The sequence below is a fragment of the Caretta caretta genome, chromosome 6 (genome assembly GCF_965140235.1).
Source record: "Caretta caretta isolate rCarCar2 chromosome 6, rCarCar1.hap1, whole genome shotgun sequence".
In the NCBI taxonomy this organism is placed as follows: domain Eukaryota; kingdom Metazoa; phylum Chordata; order Testudines; family Cheloniidae; genus Caretta; species Caretta caretta.
The window spans coordinates 66038288-66057240 of NC_134211.1; the positions used below are offsets into that span (position 1 = coordinate 66038288).

The 18953-nt window shown below is 46.7% G+C and overlaps 1 protein-coding gene across 5 annotated transcripts in view; it reads left to right on the forward strand.

The window, feature by feature from the left end:
- The window catches only part of RGS6 (regulator of G protein signaling 6), a 526529-nt gene extending 512706 nt beyond the window's left edge, over window positions 1-13823 (forward strand). For all 5 annotated transcript variants that reach the window (XM_048853871.2, XM_048853873.2, XM_075129659.1 and 2 more), the window contains one exon: window positions 769-13823. In XM_048853871.2, coding sequence (XP_048709828.2) covers window positions 769-819 — 51 coding nt within the window. In that variant the 3' untranslated portion in view covers window positions 820-13823. The remainder of the gene's footprint in view (window positions 1-768) is intronic.
- Window positions 13824-18953: the final 5130 nt, after the last annotated feature.

Here is an 18953-nt window from a genome sequence, read left to right on the forward strand (position 1 = left end):
AGGCATGGGATCATGTTATACCTTTCTCTACTAGCTTGAAGAGCCCATTATTAAATATTTGTTCCTTATATAGATACTTATAGACTATAATAAGTCACCCCTTAACCTTCTCTTTGTTAAGCTAAATAGATTGAGCTCTTTGAGTCTGTCACTATAAGGGCATGTTTTCTAATCATTTAATAATTCCCGTGGCTCTTCTCTGAACCCTCTCCAGTTTATCAACATCATTCTTGAATTGAGGGGAACCAGAACTGGACAAGTATGCCAGCAGCAGTCTAATATAGTGCTTAATACAGAAGTAAAATAACATCTGTACCCCTTCTTGGGCTCCCCCTGTTTATGCATCCCAGGATCACATTAACTCTTTTAACCACAGCATCACACTGGGAGCTCATGTTCAGCTAAGTATCCACCAAGACCCCCAAATCCTTTTCTGAGTTACTACTTCCCAGGATAGAGTCCCCCATTCTGTAAGTATGACCTATGTTCATTGTTCCATTGCAAGATCAGGTACCTGAGGCACAGAGGGGTTGAAATACCAAGAATTCAGTTACATACAAATTACTGCCCCGGTGTAAGCATTGGCATGGGTAGGAAACCACATGCTCCTGTCACCACCCTTATCCCCTGCACTCAGCTGCATCTGCACCCTTTCAACCATTTCAGTCTCCTGCCCTTCACGGCCCAGCTGATTGAACAGGGTGATCTATTTTACTGTGAAGCAGCTTCACTCACAGCTTGGCTTTCTTCTTCTGTTTGTTTCTCTAGGGAAAGTCTCTGGCAGGCAAGCGCCTCACAGGCCTGATGCAATCCTCCTGACAGCCTTAGCCGGACAAGCAGTTGCTGACATCCCTGAAGGACAGCTGCACTCCACCTCCATGGACGAGTTTCATTTTGGGGAGAATGGGTCACTGTGAGAGAGAGTGTGAATGAGAGCAAGGGGAGACAAAGGAGCACAAGGTGGAGAGATCAGCTCACCGGAGGTTTCTCTTTTCATAGTTTACATCAACACTTTCTTACTTGTACAGCTTTGTAATGACATTGAGTTCTATAAAGGTACTTTGGTTCCTACTTGGTTTCAAAGGATCACACTTCATTGTATACGAAAGGTCAACAAGGCAGAGGGCTTAGTAGCTTATGAGGAAAGCAATCAGTCCCAACCATAACCTAGAGAAAGAAGAGCTGAGCGAGATCAGTATTTACCCTTCATCTCTTCTCTCCCTGGCAAATGCCACCACCATCTTTGCCACTTACTCTCTTTCTGGTGACCATCCGGGTCCAATAAAATATCTACCAGAAGCTGCTTCTCCTGCTCAAAAAATGCCTAATTCACATCTGCTGTGGATGGAAGCAATTTCATTAACTTTATATTTTTTTCGTTCCTTTCCTCTTTTAAACCAACGGTTGGAAAAGCACTTTTTAGCTCTTCACTTGCTGTCCTTCCAAGGGCATGTAGCATGTCCAAAGATACGTGGCCAGATCATCAGCTGAAGTCAGTGGAGCTAGCTGAGGATCTGGCCCATACAGTCAGATTCTGATCTCTGCGTAAATCCTCTGCTTTCAGCGGTGTTACTCTGCATGTACATTAGCGTGATCAGCGTTTGCCCCATGGTCACCAGGCAATGTTTTAGATGTATAATATACACACACATAGTAATGTTTTATATTGTATTTGCTTTCCTTTTTATTTTAAGATCTTTTTTTTACCTCCTTATCATTTTTTTCAATTTAATTGAAAATAGCTTGACCTGAACCACTTTGGGAAAACGTCTAGCCACTCCAAACAGAGAAGGTCAAAATCTGCACATTTATCCAGGTAAAGCTAATTCCATTGACTTCAGCCGGTCACTCAGGATTTACAACGGAGGGAAGAATTCAGAAAGGAGAGCGTTCCTGGTTCAGGTTACACAAGGGTGGAGCAGAAGCATGCTGTGACTGGGGCAGGGATTTGGATACCAGAGAACACCTTTTGAACAGTAATGTGCACTGCCAGGTCCTTTCTTTAATTCTCAGATATGCCACTCCTCTGGGATGTGCCATTTCTAATAACATTAGAAAAATGAGGACTGGCTGAACCTTTGTGTGACACCAGGCCCCGGAGTACAGCTTGAAGAATGACCCAGAGGCTTCCCAACACTGTTCTCAGGAGTCTCTGTAAGAGCTGAGACATGTATCTTGGGAAGGGGAGGAAGAGGAAAGAACTGAAGTAAAGTAATTCATTTGGCTAATAATAAAACCCAGGTAGAGTAGCTGCAGAAGTAGAAAATGACCTGTAGTCACCTGCAGTATGTTGTACATATACAAAACCTTAAAAAAAAAAACCCAAATATGGCTCATTTAGTTAGTGTCACAAAAACTGCCTAATGAGTAATGATAGTTTTAAGTTCATGAACTAGCAAGTGGTTCAGAATAAGTACCTGTCTATTGCCTGTCTTCACTCACACACTAACATGTCTTTTGGTGCAGGTGGTAGAAACTTCTGATATAGGTTCCAATCCAGCATCCCTACTCAGGCAGAACTAGCTAGCTTATCCATTTATCTATCTATAATATATGTGTAATGCTGACAGACCCCAAGCATCAGCAGGCAGGATTGAACCTGGCACCTCTGGAGCTAAATGCATGAGTATCTACCATATGAGCTAAAAGCCAAGTGTCTGTTAGCTAAAGCTGTAGAGCAGACTCGTTAATCTCTCAGTGGTCTCGGTGCCACTAGATGGGACAGAACACCACACCCAGAAGGTGTGTGAGTTACATGTGTACTTCAGCTGCACTAGTATCTAACCTCTATCCATATACAAAATTAGGGTAACACAATTTCTGTCAGAAAAAAAAGACCTCTCTCTCTTCTGCCTCCCCACTGAAATGAAATGCCCCACAAGGGCACTTTATTGCTTCCAGGAAACTTGTGTTGTGTTTCAGGATACATCAATGGAAGTGCTGCCTAAGGAGTGCAGGATCAGGCCCTTTGCCTGTATGACTACACAGTAGAGCTTTGAGGAGTGGTATTTGTTATCTTTTGCTTTATTGCCATAAATAGTATGTTAACCTAGAGCCTCAGACTAAACTCTTCCCTTTTGTACACCAAAACCACACTTGAGTCCCAGGATTGCAGAACTGCTACCTCAGTGCATGGGCACATACATGTTCAGATGGTCTCATGCCCTGACGTGACATTTGGTCACCCTCAGGATCTTACTTTGTCCATTCCCACTGGACAAGATTTTCTGTCTTTCTTTTATCCACCTAGCCTCTGGTAATAATGGGGCCTTCTGCACAACAGGCCCAGTTGGCTATCATACCTGCAGCCATCCCCAAAAGTTTGAGAATGTGATGGCTGGCCTCCCAAAGATATTTTTTTTCTGTGTAAAACCCATCAGTGGCACATGTCACCCGAGTTTTATAAGACAATTCCTGCTTCCACCCCAGACTATCTTACTGCTGCATGAATGCTGCTGCACATCCTGTGAGCAGAGGAATCTCAGCCCTGCCACCTTCACTAATAAGGAGAGTGTCTTATGAAATACCAAGTCAGGCTGCATAGAGTGGTCTCAGGTAGGATGTGTACATGAAACGTAAAGCATATGGGTGTGTTCCGTGAGTTGCAGGCAGGTGGGCTGTGTGCACTCAATGTTAGGGGAGGACTGTAGCTGCTTTCATGCAGGTATGAACACTTATTCGTGCTGAGTTTCTAGCAGCAAACTGAGCCCTTGCTCCATTCTGGAATGCTGGGTTCTGGACGAGTGTGAAGCTGGAGCAGCTGAGCAAAGGTGCTCTGAGCTATTCTGTCCGCAAGGGACAAGTGGAAGCAGAATGCTTCATGGTGCTGGTGAGGAGTGTGCTGTATAGTGCTCCTCACCTGCTGGTGCTACTGCATGCTGGCAGGCGTACAGGGATGGGGGAAACCTGGCCATCCTCCCAGCAAGGAGCACTGGTGTTAGGCTATACCTTGGATCTGTGACCTGGGAGAGTGGAAAGAGGCTTCCTGTTCCTTCTTTCCTCCTCCTCCTCCTTTTCTGTAGGACATCTGTATCAGAAAGGGCAAAAGTTAGTGAATACTCTGTGGCTGTGCTGTGCAAATAGTATGCTGAGCATAGAAGGAACTTTTACAGAGAGTGTGTGTGTGTGTGTATATATATATATACCCAAGGGGGCCTGGATATTGAACAACTTGCTAGTTAAGTGAACATGCACGCAATCTAATCTGCTCAGCAATGACTAGAGGAGCGGCCACAGCTGCATTTTCTCTGGAGATCAGAGAGCTTTGCACCTACTTGGTTTTCTGACTCAATTTCTGTAAAAGCAAGAAGCAAGACAGCAGCCAAGTCCTTCTGAGGACACATACAGACTCCTCCGCATTGGCGTCTCACTTTCTTTCAGCATGATAGTATTTATATGCAACTACTTCTATACAAACTGCATTCTCGAATTGTTTTTTAATGCCTTTATACATACCATGTGATGCTACTTTTGTCTGCTCAACAGGGTCCCATTGGATATCGCAGCAGCAATCCTGCTATGTTACAGCGTGTCTGGTGTGTGCTAACTACCTCACCATTCTGAAGATGAGTTAGGAAAGCAGTTTTCCACCCCCACGCATGCTCTAAATGACGTTGTTTCAGGGAAAGGCCTTATGCCAATTAGCAAAGTGGAGGGTTTCTAAAATCTCAATGGCATGGAAGCTGTTTATAAAGCTTCCCATTACCACAGGGCTACTGCTGTGAAATACGGCTGTAAAGATGTCTTTGGATAACACAGGTGCTACTGGATATTGCAGTAGCGTAGTATCAGAACAAGGCAGTAAGAAGGTTCCACACGACAGTACAGCCAAATATTAGACTAAGACAATAATAATATACCCAAGGCTCGTGCAGCAAAGTACTCTCCGTATAAAAGGTACCACGGAATCCTGCAGTAAAGTGGTATCTGGACAATGCAACCATAAGATGTCACAGCATTCCAGTATATCATAATACCAGGATAAATGTAGCAATAAGGCAACACAGGATACTGAAGTAAGGTAGTATTAGGATAATGCATCAATAAGGCACCATTGGGATGCTTAAGTAAATGAGTTTGGGGATAATGCAGTAATAGTGCAAGCCAGGAAACTGTGATACACTAGGAGCAGGGTAGTCCAGCACTACCGTACCACAGCTTGCTGCAGTAATAAGGTGCTGCAGTAAGTAATATTCAGATGAAGCCATAGGAGGATGCTGCAGTTAAATGATATCAGACTGCGATGATGCGGCAGTCAAATACCACCAGATACTGTCAATGGACAATGGAGACAAAATATGCTTCCACTCCAGGCTACGAAAAAGTTGCGGCAAGGTAACCAAAAATGTTTTAGTACGCGCTACACTTCATCATTTGTCAGTTTGCTTTCAAGGAAGCTGGGGTAGTCGGACTCCAGCACAGCGCTCCCTGCTATTGTCTGAGATAGGGTGACCAGATCGCAAGAGTGAAATATCAGGACACATTGGGCGAGGGGTGGGGGGGGGGAGATAGACACAGGTGCACAGCCCCAACCGGAGCCATGAGGGGGGGCACATGGGGTGGGCCCATGCTGCACTACACAGCTCCCCTGCCCAGCGCCCCCTGGATCCACTATGCCCAGATTCCCGCCCCCACCACAACCCTTCCATCACAAATGCACAGTGCTGTGCACACACACCCCTGCCCATAGCCCCACCACAGCTGCCCAGCACCCCACACAGAACCCCTCACTCGCTAGTTTCCCGATACACACAGATTTCTCCTCTCTCCCTTCCAGTGCCCTTCCCCACAGCCCCACCACCACAACACAATGCCCCCCACAGACTGCCCAGTGCCCTGACACACACAGATCTCTCCCACTGCCCATCACCCCCCAACAGACCCCCACTTCCTAGCACCCCAAAACACACAAACCTCCCCCACTACCCAGCGCCCTCCACACACCTCCCAGACACTCACCATCACACTCTGCCCCCTTCCCTGACTGCACTCACCAGCCCTGCTGGGAGGTCTCTGGCTCCAAGGGTGAGAGCAGCAAGGGGAGTCTCCAGACTCTCCACGTGCTGCACCCGCCACAAGTGCGAGCTCCGTGGCTCCCATTGGCCGGGAAAAGCGCCAATGGGAGTTGCTGGAGCTCCGGAGCAGCACCAGAAGCATGCAGAGCCCCCACCCCCACCCCGCCCCAAGAGCCAGAGGGACCTGCCAGGGGGCGAGGTGGGGAGTCCTGGCGGAGCTTACCTGGGGCAGTTCCCATCCCGGGAAGCATCCAGCAGGCAGGTCCTTCTGGCTCCTAGTTATGAGTCAGGTCGGGTTGGGGGGGGGGGGTGGAGGGCTCTCTGCCCACTCCCGGCGCCTGCAAGCCCCGTCCCTGCAGCACATGGTGCTCCTGCCGGTGGGCTGGCACCGGGAGCTGCCCCAGGAAGCAGTGAGTGACTGCAGTCCGGATGGTCCCCATATCGGGACAAAGGGCGTCCTGACCGATGTACGTGGGACAAATCTTCTAAAATCGGGACTGTCCCAATAATATCAGGACGTCTGGCCACCCTAGGGACAGATCACAGCTGGTTATCGGTCCATGAACCACTGTCCTAGTGTCAACATTCTGCCATTTCTTCCTGTCCTGAGACACAATAGCCTTACTGTCACTTTACGTAGCTTCCTCTTCCTAGATGGTATAGTTAGCTATAAATGGCTCGGTTCATGATTTGACTAATGTGGTAATGCCTTGGCTTGGTTCTGCCTTCAAACTCCTTGGCCTGCCCTAGTTTTGGTTTAATTATTAAGCAGGATTCACACATGTTGCTAAACTATAGTACATGGCAGGGTAGGGTAGGTTGGTGTGATTTTTGTATTTTAAGCTGTGAGAGTTTGTGTAGCTTCGAAGCACTGTTTATAACCGAAGACTCAAAATAACCGCGAGCTATGTAAATAATATGCTAGGCTCAGGCCCATATAGTCCTTTGAACTTAGTGTTTGGCAGAACCACTTTGTTGTGAGAAAAGTAATCTTACTGCATGAGAAAGTCAAAATTGATCAACTTTTCACATGCTATAGCTTTAGTCTCCCGCTCCCAAACATCTGCAAAGCTCACAGCTAAGAGCCTGCAATCCTCTAATCCTGCCGATAAGCACTTGAAAATGAGCTTTCAAAGGGCTGCCTTTACATTCTGATCCTATTACTTGAGTGCTTTTAACATCAGTTTATGGCTATCACCATAAGTGTCAGTGTGGCTGCCCTCTTGCCTCTGGGCCAGAAGATTGTAGTCTCACCTCCCACAGAGGGCAGCCGGCTGGTGGGCAGTAGGAAAGGGAAGTAAGTGCATTACTAGAGGATCCATCCTTTGGCTGGGATGCTAAGCTGAGCTCTCTTCCGCCGGTCCACAGGGGGTAGGCCAGCAGGAGCGCTAATGATTTCAAGATGGGTTTTTTAAACAGTAGCTAAGAACCCTGAGCTGCACTGTCAAGGAAAGAGGCTCTAGCTTTGTCTAGACTAGGCTTTCAGGTGTGATGTTAGCTATCATGTGCTAACGTCACCCCTTTAAAGCTCAGGCTAGACAATGCCTCTTACGTCTGCTCTATTTTCAGGTTGTTGCTGAGGGCAGAGTGGGTTGCCTTCTTATCTTATACAATGAGACCATATAACTACAATCCCAAACTCTTCTGTATGTAGACATAATTCCCTCTTGAAGCAGCCAAGGGTCTAAAATGACTCTGTGCTGTTCTGAAGTCACTTTAGGCCAAACCTTGAAAAATGAAAACCTGTAGGCTTTTTTCCTGAGAAAAATGTGCTGAAATGCAGAAGTGGGGACAGGACAGCCCTGCACCACTGTGTGATTTAGGGCACCCAGAGCTATGTAGCAAGCTCCAGGCTAGCTATCAGTGGCTAATGGACCCCTCTGCGGCTCCTTTCCAACATGGGTTTGGGCTTTGTGAGTTCCCGCTGCATTGGTCTGCTGCATTGGCACAAAGCAAGATTTAGAGGCTCATGCTGTGGAACCCAGCTCCTCTGCGGTCCCATGAGCAACGACTGCATTAAGGGCAGCAAAGGGGTGGTGAGGCTGGGCCAAGGGAGAGCTGGGGACAGTGAATCTCTCACTAAAGGATCCATGAATCAGTGCCACTTTAGGAGCAGTGTTATAATCAGCACAGGGGTTACTGCAGCCTCAGCATGGATCCACAGCCACTCCCTGATACATTGCACCCCACTGTTCAATCTGTGTGCTGATTCCCAGGCTTTTGTGCATGACCCCCCCCCCCCCCGCCCACACACACACTCCTCCTGTCCTCCACCATGTTGTCCAGGATTGCCCCAGATGTCTGCTCCACAGTGCAATGGGAAGGAGGGGGACTCTTTGTGTGAACTCTGCTGCCTGGCCCTCCAGCGCAGTGGAAATGTATCAGTGCCTCTGAGTATTTTTGGTCTTAAGCAGGCATGGAAGCGTGTTTAAGATTTAGCCTTTTGAGACTTCTAGGGAAAGCTTAGAGCCAGCTGGAAGGTGCGAGAGCACAGCTTTGCCTTCTACCGCGAATGAGTGGATAGCACTCTGCATGCTCAGACTGCAGGGACCGTGATACCACAGCGCAGCCATCACAGCATTTGTGCTCTCTGCTTTCATTTTGGAGGTCATGTAACCCTTGGTTATATGGCTTTTTGTGGCCTATTGATTGGAAACAAATCACGTAATATCAGGAAAATCAGACTCAGGAGGGCTGCTACTTCTTGCTCTTTATCCTGAAGGACAAATTTGTTTGCTTATTTTACATAGCTTCAGGCAATTCCAGGGCACTCATCACCAAGTACCTGAGTGCCTTTTTGTTGCCTCACAACAGTAGAATGTTGCATCACCATATCCTCAGTGTTGCCTCAGTCCCCACTAGTTCAGCTCCTAGCAGCCTCTCTTCATTCACAGCTGCCTCCCTCCCTCAGTAAATCTCATCCTGCTTGCCTAGCCTCTGCCCACCTTTTAGGAAAACCTGATTGTTTAGCTAGGAGGGTCACATCAAGATCTGCCTGATTAATCTGACTGAAGGACTTTGCCCTGTATTGAAAACGTTCCAATAAGGAGCTGCTTTGTGCCTTAGACAAACGTTATGATTAAAAATAAATGTGAAGGGTTTGGCTCATATTAGGCCCTGTTTGTCCAAATCTCAAACCCACTGCACAGTTTGGCTCAATGAGCAGATTCAGCCCAGGAGTGGCATATTGGCAGAACTAACTGGGTGCACAATGCTGGCACTGATCTTTGCTGTCATGTTTTTTCTTTCAGGACAACTAGTCACTGACAGCATCCTTGTATGTTGTAATAGGGAAGGGAACACATCCTCCCTTCAGGCTTCCAGGAACAGTGTGTGTCAGGTTTCAGACATTTGACCTCCCACCCCAGGGCACTAATAGGGTTTGGGAATGTTGGTCTATGATTTGAGATAACAGGTGCTTTTTGCTGGTCTAGACTGTTCATGTCTGCCTAACCAAAAGCACCTCACCCACCTCAGCTCTCACACACGTCAAAAAACTAAAAAACAATGGAAGATCTTAACGCTCAGAACATCTGCAAGGTGCATCCCACCCTTTTACTTGCCATGGAACCATGGAGCACCTTCTCAGGCCTCCTGAAGGTTCTTCACCCTCCCACCTGGTTCTGAATGCTTAACTACTCCACACACATCTAGAACCTTCCTGCTAAACTCTCCATCCCACCCGTCTTAACGCTCCCAATTTCCAGGTGCCATCCATAAATTGGCACAATTTCATATAACCCTTTAACTCAAAGGGTTAACACAGCTTTCTATGAAGTAGCGTAGCAAACCGTGGTTTATCATATGTGCACCAAATTATCTGACTATGGAAGAGTCAGTGTAGAGACCCGAGTGTGACCAATAGTAAATCTGTAACCATCAAACGGAATGAAGAATTGGTTGCATGCACTTTTCTTTCGCTACACCTATATTATTAAACAGATCCAGTGAATCTGGTGGCAGAGCATTTTGCATCCCCAGGAGACAGGTTTGGGCATGAACTCTTGAATTCTTGTTCCCAGGGCTTTTGGGGCTATGTTGTGTCACAGGCATGATGTGTCCTGGGGTAAAGGAAACCAGTTTAGCAACCTCCTCTTGGCTCTTTGCCAGAGATGGCACAGTGCATCACTCATGGCATCTCTGCAGGCCAATGTCATGTGACACATCCTCCCCTCCCAGCAGTGGCCAAGAAAACAGTTCCCAGAAAGTGGCTGCATTACTATATTAAGGTGTTCCTGCTCTTGGTATTGCTTTGTTTCTGTGGACTCCTTCACTAAGTAGAACACCGTGGTCTCTGTGTAAAAAGAAAGGAAAATCCAAAAGGAAAGTTCGAGCTTTGAGCCTTGTGTTTGCATTCATCTTTGACATGGCGGATTTCTCCTTCTTGGAAAGCAGCTATGGCATAAATAAAGCTGTTAATAGCTTTGTTATTAAAGTGCCCTTTACTACCAATAATCATGGAACCATAGATAATAAAAGACCTGGCACATCAGCATGTGCTGCCCTCTGCAATGAGCAGGATTTTCCCTACTGCATATTCACCAGGGTTGCTTTATCCAGCTTGCCTTTGAAAATCTCCTGGGTTGGAGCCTCTGCAGATACCCCCAGATACTGTTTTCATTATCCCAAGCATTCTCACTGCAACAGAAGAATAATTCCTTCTTCTGTAAAGTCTAAAGAGCCATCCCTGAGCAGATTTAAGCACCGTGCTACCCCCTCTGAAGTCCATAGGATGTAAGACACAATAGATTTTTGGTCCTAAAGGTTTTCTTTATGCATCTTCATGCCCTTGCTCCTACTTATCCCTCCCTACACCAATCTTCCCCCCTCTTCCCTCCCCACTGATATCGCTGACTCCTTGTAGATATTTGCAGACTGTGATGTCTCCTTTCAATCTCCTTTTTCCCCTCAGGCTATATATATTTAGTCTCTTTTCATATGTCAAGTCCTCAAAGACCCTTACCAGCTTTGTTGCCTTTTCTTTTATTAACACTTGAGAAAAACATCATAATGAATGTACAGAAGGACCTCACTAACCCACACTTCACTAATCAGAATGCTTTATAGTTCACACAGAAAATGACACTCTCACCCCTCCATCTCTCAGCAAAGGTTTAATAGCAGATTCTAGATCAGAGTTGCGGCTCACTAAGACCACAGTCTTTTTACAAAATATTGACTGTGCAAGTTGATTATGAAGTATTCTCAGAAATAATTAAAACTAAAGTTGTCCAAGTTGTACTGCTGAGTAATCCAGCAGCCTTGCTTTTCTTTTAACTACTTGTTCACTTAATGCCTAATAAAATCCCATTAAAGGCAATGGAAAGACATCCCTGGGCTTTCATGGGAATTGCAAAATTGCACTAATTAGCAAAAATGAACACCTCACAATGGATTGCCCAGTCATTCGTACGAGCTGGCAAGGCAATATGATGTGTATGCATGCTCATGCAACTGCCACCTATGCTATGGTGATATCCAGTTGATAAATACATTTTTCATGCATCTTTGACCACTTCATCTACCCTCTGCCCACACAGTAGCTCCCCCAGGACAGATTTCAACATTCCAACAGCTTCAAATGGCTGCCATTTTAAAAAGTTAACCAGCCAGAGAAATGTTTCCCCCTTTCTGCCCCAAAATTACCCCAGGTCCAGGATGGGCAAGATTCAACACTGGATCAGTGACAACTTTAAAAATTATATTATTTGTATGTATGGCAAAGTCTGTTATGACCAAAATGGTGATTTTTTTATACCATTGGAAAGAGGGAGGAGCCCACCATCGCCATGGGACCCAGCACTTGATTCCAGCCCTGAAAGGGCACAAGATGTGAGTCTTTAAAACTGTGACAATTTTAGGAACAGAAAAGCCATTTTAGGTTATTTTTATGGCTCCCTCAGAACTCAGTACAGTTGGTCTCACAGAGAGTAAGGCACCTGGCTTTACAGGTGGGAGGTGTTTGGAAAGTAGTCCCAGGAAAAAAATTGTACACCTCTTGAATTCATTCCTAGATTAGTTTTTCACATAAAGAATGACTTGCATAACAGACTTGGGCCTTCACCACTCATGAGTAATGCATCATTCCCCAACTCATGCTGCTAAAAGCTTTATACAACACCACACCATCATGCCTTCGCTCTTTATATTCATACGCAGATATTAGGATTGATAGATTCAAAGCCACCTTAGGGATTTAAATGCACAAGTCCCATTGAAATTAAAGAGAGCATGTCCAAAGCCCCCAGGCAGCTCTGAAACCATCAGCCTTGTATTGTATATGATATACTATTGTACAGAGATAGTTACACGTGTGGATGTAGGTATTTGCTGTAGTTAAGTGGGCAAAGCCACTTTCATTATAAATCTGTGTCTGGTGATTTACACCAGCTGAGGCTTTGGCCCATAATGTATCTGAAATTATCTGAGTACATGTTCTGAGGAAACAGTAGGGCCCACCCAGCCAGCAGCATCTGCAATGGCAACACCACCAGGCTGGCAGAAGCAGCTCTGGCCAGCATTGGCAGTGGAGGAGTTAGAAGGGGTGAATGCAGTGACTGGGCTCCCCACTAGGGTTAGGGGAAGAAGCTTCAGGATCCCCACTTGGACTGAGTTGGAGGAAGAGGCCCGTGACCCCCTGCAACACCCTATAATGGAGGCACCAACCCATCTACCCACCCCAGGTAACAAACAGCAGCCACAAATCCCATCAGCACTCACATAAGGAGGGGGCCCCAGAAAGCACTTCCCTTCTCTGCAGTGGCTCTCTTCATGCCCCCTGTAACTCCATCCACCTCCTGCTGCTTCCTGCAGGACCTGATCCCTGCACCTGATAGGCACCACCCACTCCGCCTGCCTCTTTAGTGGATGCAAATAACTAATGGCTATAGACTTGGTTCTGTTGTAGTGGTGATGGTACAGTCATCCAGTTAGTGTTGCTATAGCTACAAATAAACGTAGTAATGAATGTTACAGGTATGATCACCACAAACCATTGATTATGAGGGAATTTAAAGCCCTAGCCAAAAACAATATTGACAAGAAAGCTGGGCCCTGGCTGGCTCTGTGCCCCACTCTGAAACTTCATGTAGAGCGACATTCACTCCTGTGCAGAGGACCAGCCTGAGGCCTATGCACCACTTAGGGCCCACTTATGGGAAGTACTATTTTGAGGCCTTGAGTGGAAATTCAGAGCTGCACAGACCTTGTTCCGGCCCCAGGATAGGAGTGAATTTCCCCAGAGCAGGATGCATTTTTTTTTCCTCTCCCATGGCCAAACTGTACATTTTAAATACCCATGAATGATACCTGGCTATTCTCTACCTCCTGGGTGTAGACACCAGTTTGCCAAAAACGGTGGCATGGTTGGTGACTCCAGGCAGAAGCAACACCCATGGTTAGAGACTGCGCATTCCTTTCTGTCAGCCTATAATTCAAAGCAAAGAATTTCTTTGATTCATTGCATCTCTTTTTCTGGCCACAATTTGTCTGTGAGAAGATTGCAGTTTTTGCAGGTCTAGTCACTATTTGAAATCATCTGCAAAGTTATTAATCTTCAAGTAATTCTTGGTCTATAATGCCGCCACAAGCAGGTTGTTACCAGCGTTTGACATTTGAAATTCAAAATGTACTGGTTAGTTTTGATTGGGTGCAAAGGTTGCATTGTATTGTTTCTGCCCCCTGAGCTTACCATTTAGAATCAGATTTCCAGCATGAACTGGTGTATGTGTGTTCAGTATTCACTTTCCAGAAACATTTGCCAATATTTGCTTAAATGTGACTGTTTCCATAAACTTTCCTGGAAATAAATGTATGTCTTTGATTATTCATGGAAAGAAAAGGGATGAGAAACCAGGCAAAGCTAAATTTTGTTGGTTATTGTTATTTACAGAAAAGTTATTGAGGCATTTACTGTGCTCTACAGATAGGGTCTGCCAGGTGCAGTATGCAGTAATCTGAGTATAGAGTACCCATCATGTTTACTCAGCTAAAACGCCCATGGAAGTTGCTAAAGAGATTTGTCTGGGGAAGAACTGCAGGACTGAGTCATAGGGTAGCCAGCCAGCTCATTCACCAGCACAGCTGGTAATTGTACCTTAAGCCTACCACAGAAATAACCCAGACTGCAAAAGCTGGTGTTTTTAACTGTACAGAGGAAAGGTCTACTGTGCACTGTGAAAGTAGAAAATTATTCAAACAGCATTTTTCTTGCTCCCGGCTAGTATTTTTGTCTTTGGAAGTTGGCAGCCTTTTTAGTGAGGGGCTTGTCTCAAAAGGCCCAGGGCCTCACTCTGAGAGATTAAAATGAGCAGCTGCAGCTCCCCATGATGTCAGTAGGAGATGTAGATGCTCAGCACTTCTGAAAAATCAGCCCCCCAGTTTGCTTTTGAGTGCTTTCTCCTCCCCGTACAGCTGAGTATCTCAGCCGTTCGCTTGTCCCCTCCCAAACTAAGATCCTTTCATCCCCAAGACACCTGTTCTCCATTTCCAACATCATTTAAAGCTTCCTCCTCCCGGTGTTGTGTTAGTGCAGGTTTTTATCCCACCTTTGAGCCTTAGCAATGCTTTGACAAGTGTACCCTGTGTGACATCACGACATCTGGTAGGAGCGCACTTCTGGCAGGCTGTGACCAATCTCTAGGCCCACATAATAAACTGTAAGTGGCCCATAAGGTAAGGTTTTAATTAGAGGTGGACTAAACTGAAAACTGAGCTCCAAAAAGTAACAAACACATTTTGTAGTTCCAGCCCCTCTCTAGGGTAGCATCTCCTGTGCTATGCTACAGCTGTTCAGCGGTCAGAAGAGCAAGCCAGATGCATGGTTTAATACAATTGGGAGCTGCAGCTCCAGTTTACGTAAGTTCCCTTATATAATCAGTTATCCACCTCCCACACAACCCATCCTGTTTAGAATTAAAATTGTACGTATTCTTTATTTTGGTCTATATAACTATATATGTCCATAAACTAGGGCAGGATGATTGGGAGGGCAGAGGATGGAGCAGGCAGGCTGGCTTGTGGGGAAGGGAGGCGAGTGGGGCTATGCTGGTGAAGTGAGTGAGGAGGTACATCGAGGGGGACTGACTGGCTGGGACAAGGGGTGCAGAAGCAGGGAATGGAAGCAGTTGAAAGCATGAAACAGCTGGGTGAGGCTTAAAGTGACCAGAGTCTCAAAGAATAAACAGTGCAGCTATCACCTGGGGATGGGGGGTGATAGCTAGCACTTGGCGGGGGGAGGATGGGCACGTAATACCTATCACTCGGGGGAGGGAGCAATACCTATTGCTTGGGGGCATCAGAGCCTGCAGGGAGGAGCAGCAGCACTGAGTTACTGGGGGGCAGGAGGGGAGGGGAAAGTTGTTTCTGAGCCTCCTTCCCCTGGACATGTTGAAGGGCCTTGCGGAGGCTGCATGCTACCTGGAGTGCAGTATGGACGAGTGCCTTGCGGTCTCTTTTCCTCAACCTCTCTCCAGTCCAGATCCCAGTGCTTCCTCCCCTGGCCCCTGTGGGGAACCCATTCCCTGCACTCACCCAGCCCGCACACTGTTCCTGGGCTTGAGCTAGCACTCCTCAGGTTCCTGCTTGCACGAATGTTGACAATGCTCTTGCCCCTGGAGAGTCCTGGTGTTGATAGCAGCAGAAGTACTGGTGTCCCTTGATGCCACTGTGGCCGGCCTCCACCTGGAGGTGTTCTCCTTGGAGGCAGGAGCCAGTGGAGCTTATTCCCAGAGCCTGCAGCAGTGCCCCCCGGCTGGTGGGGTAGGGGGAGCTGCTGAGCATAAACCAGTTCACTTAGATGTCCGAATACTAAGGTGCCAAATTTCCCACACAGCCCCTTGAAAGACCGTGTTTGTCCTGGGAAAGAACTGGCCAGATGGTCACCTTACCCAGAGCAGACCCCGCAACTGCACCAAATTGTGCAGGATCTTCTGCACTTTGGCGGAATGAGGCTGCCTGTTCCACTGCAGAGGCAAGCAATGTTCCACCCCAACCAAACCCTCTGTAGCCTTGGGGAAAGTATACGGCAGTAGGAGGTAGCAAATGGTGAGGTCAAACCTCAGCCCTACTGACTGTACTTGCACTTCACTGCCCTTCTTGCTTACCAAGGCTTCATACCACAGCCCTAATGTAGTAGCCTCCCCTCAGTCAAGCGATGTCATACCAGTTTACTTCAGGTGAGTTGGAAACAGAACCCACGTCTTAGCTGCTCTGTCATCTGCCCTTCAGTTACTTAGTTATCCTACCCACTAATGACTACACCACCTTCCCAGAACCAGAACTCTGAAATGCCAGGATCTGAAATGCCAGGGTTCAGAACCTGCTCATGGGGCTTTATGGCTGCCTGTGATGGAATTTTGTAAATAGTTTGTTTAATGTATACAGTCACAAAACATTTGTCAAACAGGTTTATAGTGAACCATTAGAATCTGTCAATTCGGGTGCCTCATGTAACAGAATACAGGTGTTCTACATTTCAGTTATTGTCACGTGTTGATTGCGGGTGTCCAGCACTGGAAATTGAGCAATATGCCCAGAATGAACCACCAATCCGGGGCAGCTTGAAGCACTTGGGAGTCAGGGACAGCATCCAACTGGGAACCAGAAAGGAAAGGACAAGAACCCAGCATATTTACACTCCAGACTTCTGTGCACCACCACGTCTTCTCAAGCCCACCTCCTGTCTCACTGAGGCACAGTGTGTGGCTTCCTCACGATGGAGCAAACCTAATGCCTGAGGCAGTGACTAAGGGACAACAAGTGACATCCAGCATGGGCTCAGCTCCACTGTCTAGCACTCGCCTCTCGCACAATGAGTGAAGGGGAAGTGATGAGCCAATATGTACCCAACTCTTAACTCTCTGCCTCTCGGTAGGGAACTGTGTGTCTTCCGGTTAGCAGAGGCAGCCCTGGGACTAGCTAGCTCAGCCCACAACCAGCTCTTTAGCCACCATGACGTGACTAAGGAATTTAAATAAACTATTTCAGCAGCATAACACTAAAAACCATCAGAGGCCAGACTGGGCCTAGCATGACCATATGTTGGGTCAGGACACAGGGAACATCCCTTCTTACATACCCCATATAAAAGGCCCATCACAGTCATTGTCCGTGACCTTGGGGAGTACAGGGGTTTCTCCTTTTGTGCATCCCCGGGGGGACGCATGGCTGAGAGACACTTCGGTACCACGTGCCCTTAGCATGGGGAAGCCTTGTCTGTGCCTGCCAGGGGTCAGCTTGCTGACTCCCCCAGCCACGGGCAACACAAGCACTCCCCTCTCAGACTATGCAGGCTCCACTGTCCTTCTGCAGGTTAATGATAGGGATGCTCAAACCCTCGACATGTTGCCCTGGAGGACCAGCTCCTGGTCCACTGGGCACTCATAGAATTCCCAGATTCACTGCTCCCAAAGGAACAATACCCACCCTAGATCACAGTGCCGCTTAACGCACAGCACTTAGATGTGTTATTAGTGAAAAGAAGCAAATGTTTATTTAGCAAAGCATACAGGTTGAAATGACAGCAAGTAGAAATATTGGAAACAAAGGGTTACATGTAAAAAAAAAAAGCATAACATGCATGCTAGAACCTAGACGTAAATAACAAGTACTGTCCTGTCTGATGAGGTTTAGTTCACTCAAAGTCTTGCAGCATTTGTCAGCAAGGTTGACTATGACCCTCCTCTCATAAGACAGAACACACTGACAGTTCATCTCCTCAATAAAGAGATCCAGGGGGTAACTCTGCAGTCATAGTTATACCCTCCCGAAAACCATTGACTTTACTTGTAACCAGGATTACCTCCCCCCTTGCTATTTTTGTTTTTCCTGCAGGTTTCCTCCTCTGTGGTTCTCACTCCTTTGATTAATAGCAGGCTCAGTAACGCAACCAGGTCACTGTTGTGATGCATACAATGCATGACACACTCCCTAACCAGACAGAGAGAAGCATCTTCTACCCTGTGCCTGAACAGAAGCTGTCCAAGGCCTGTCACCAGCTGGTGATTTGCTTTTAAATTTCAAGAGCACAATTCCCAGCATAGACACACAACTTCTTAAATATTATCCTTACATACATTTCCCAGTGACAATGCCGACTCGTAAATTACTGGCTCTTGGTACAGCCCTTATATACCATCCTCAGGTGAATTATTATGCATACACCTGACAAGGGACCGCCTGTAAAACCATATGCATCGCCTCTGTGCCGCTGTCAGTTGGCATCAAGAGGCCCCAGGGTCACAGTCACACTTTGCCCCAAAGAAAGTAGGGAGGTGATGGGGGCCAGGCAAGCCTGCACATGCACACGCTTACTCAGATGCACACACACCCCTGCTGTGCACAGACAAGCTCTTTTTGGGAGGTGCTGTTCCTCAAGACCCCCAGTTAAGTGCTATGTCCTAGATAGGGTTGTCAGTTTCTCCATGGATGTGATGCAGGTAACTAGCGCCTGCCATCCTTTGAGATTATTCTATGGTTTAGGTTTAGTGCTGCCGTCTGGCTGTGATACAGTCAGACAATATGAACTAGGTACACTTCATGAGTTGTTCATTCTTGTAGAAAGCACAAATAGTGTTGGCATAATCTATGCATATAATTTATGTAAAGTAGGGTCATAGGTTCCTACATGATTAGCATAGCACACAGAAAACTGTAGTCCAAATAAATACAGTTTAACATTGTCCTTTATCTCAAAAATAATGCTGAAAAATAACTTGTAAAGGTATCAGTTTTTCCATAATGAACTTGCTTTATGATGGACAGGTGGGAAATTGCAGTTTGACCTCATCACAAACTGCCACTAGCAAAAGCAGCCTGGCATAGGGTCAACATTATCAGTGAAACAAGACACTGTGAATGATGGGACAAATCTTTGCTCATCTTTCTTACACTAACAGGCCAGTTGAAGCCAGTGGACCTGTGCATGTGAGTAAAGCAAAG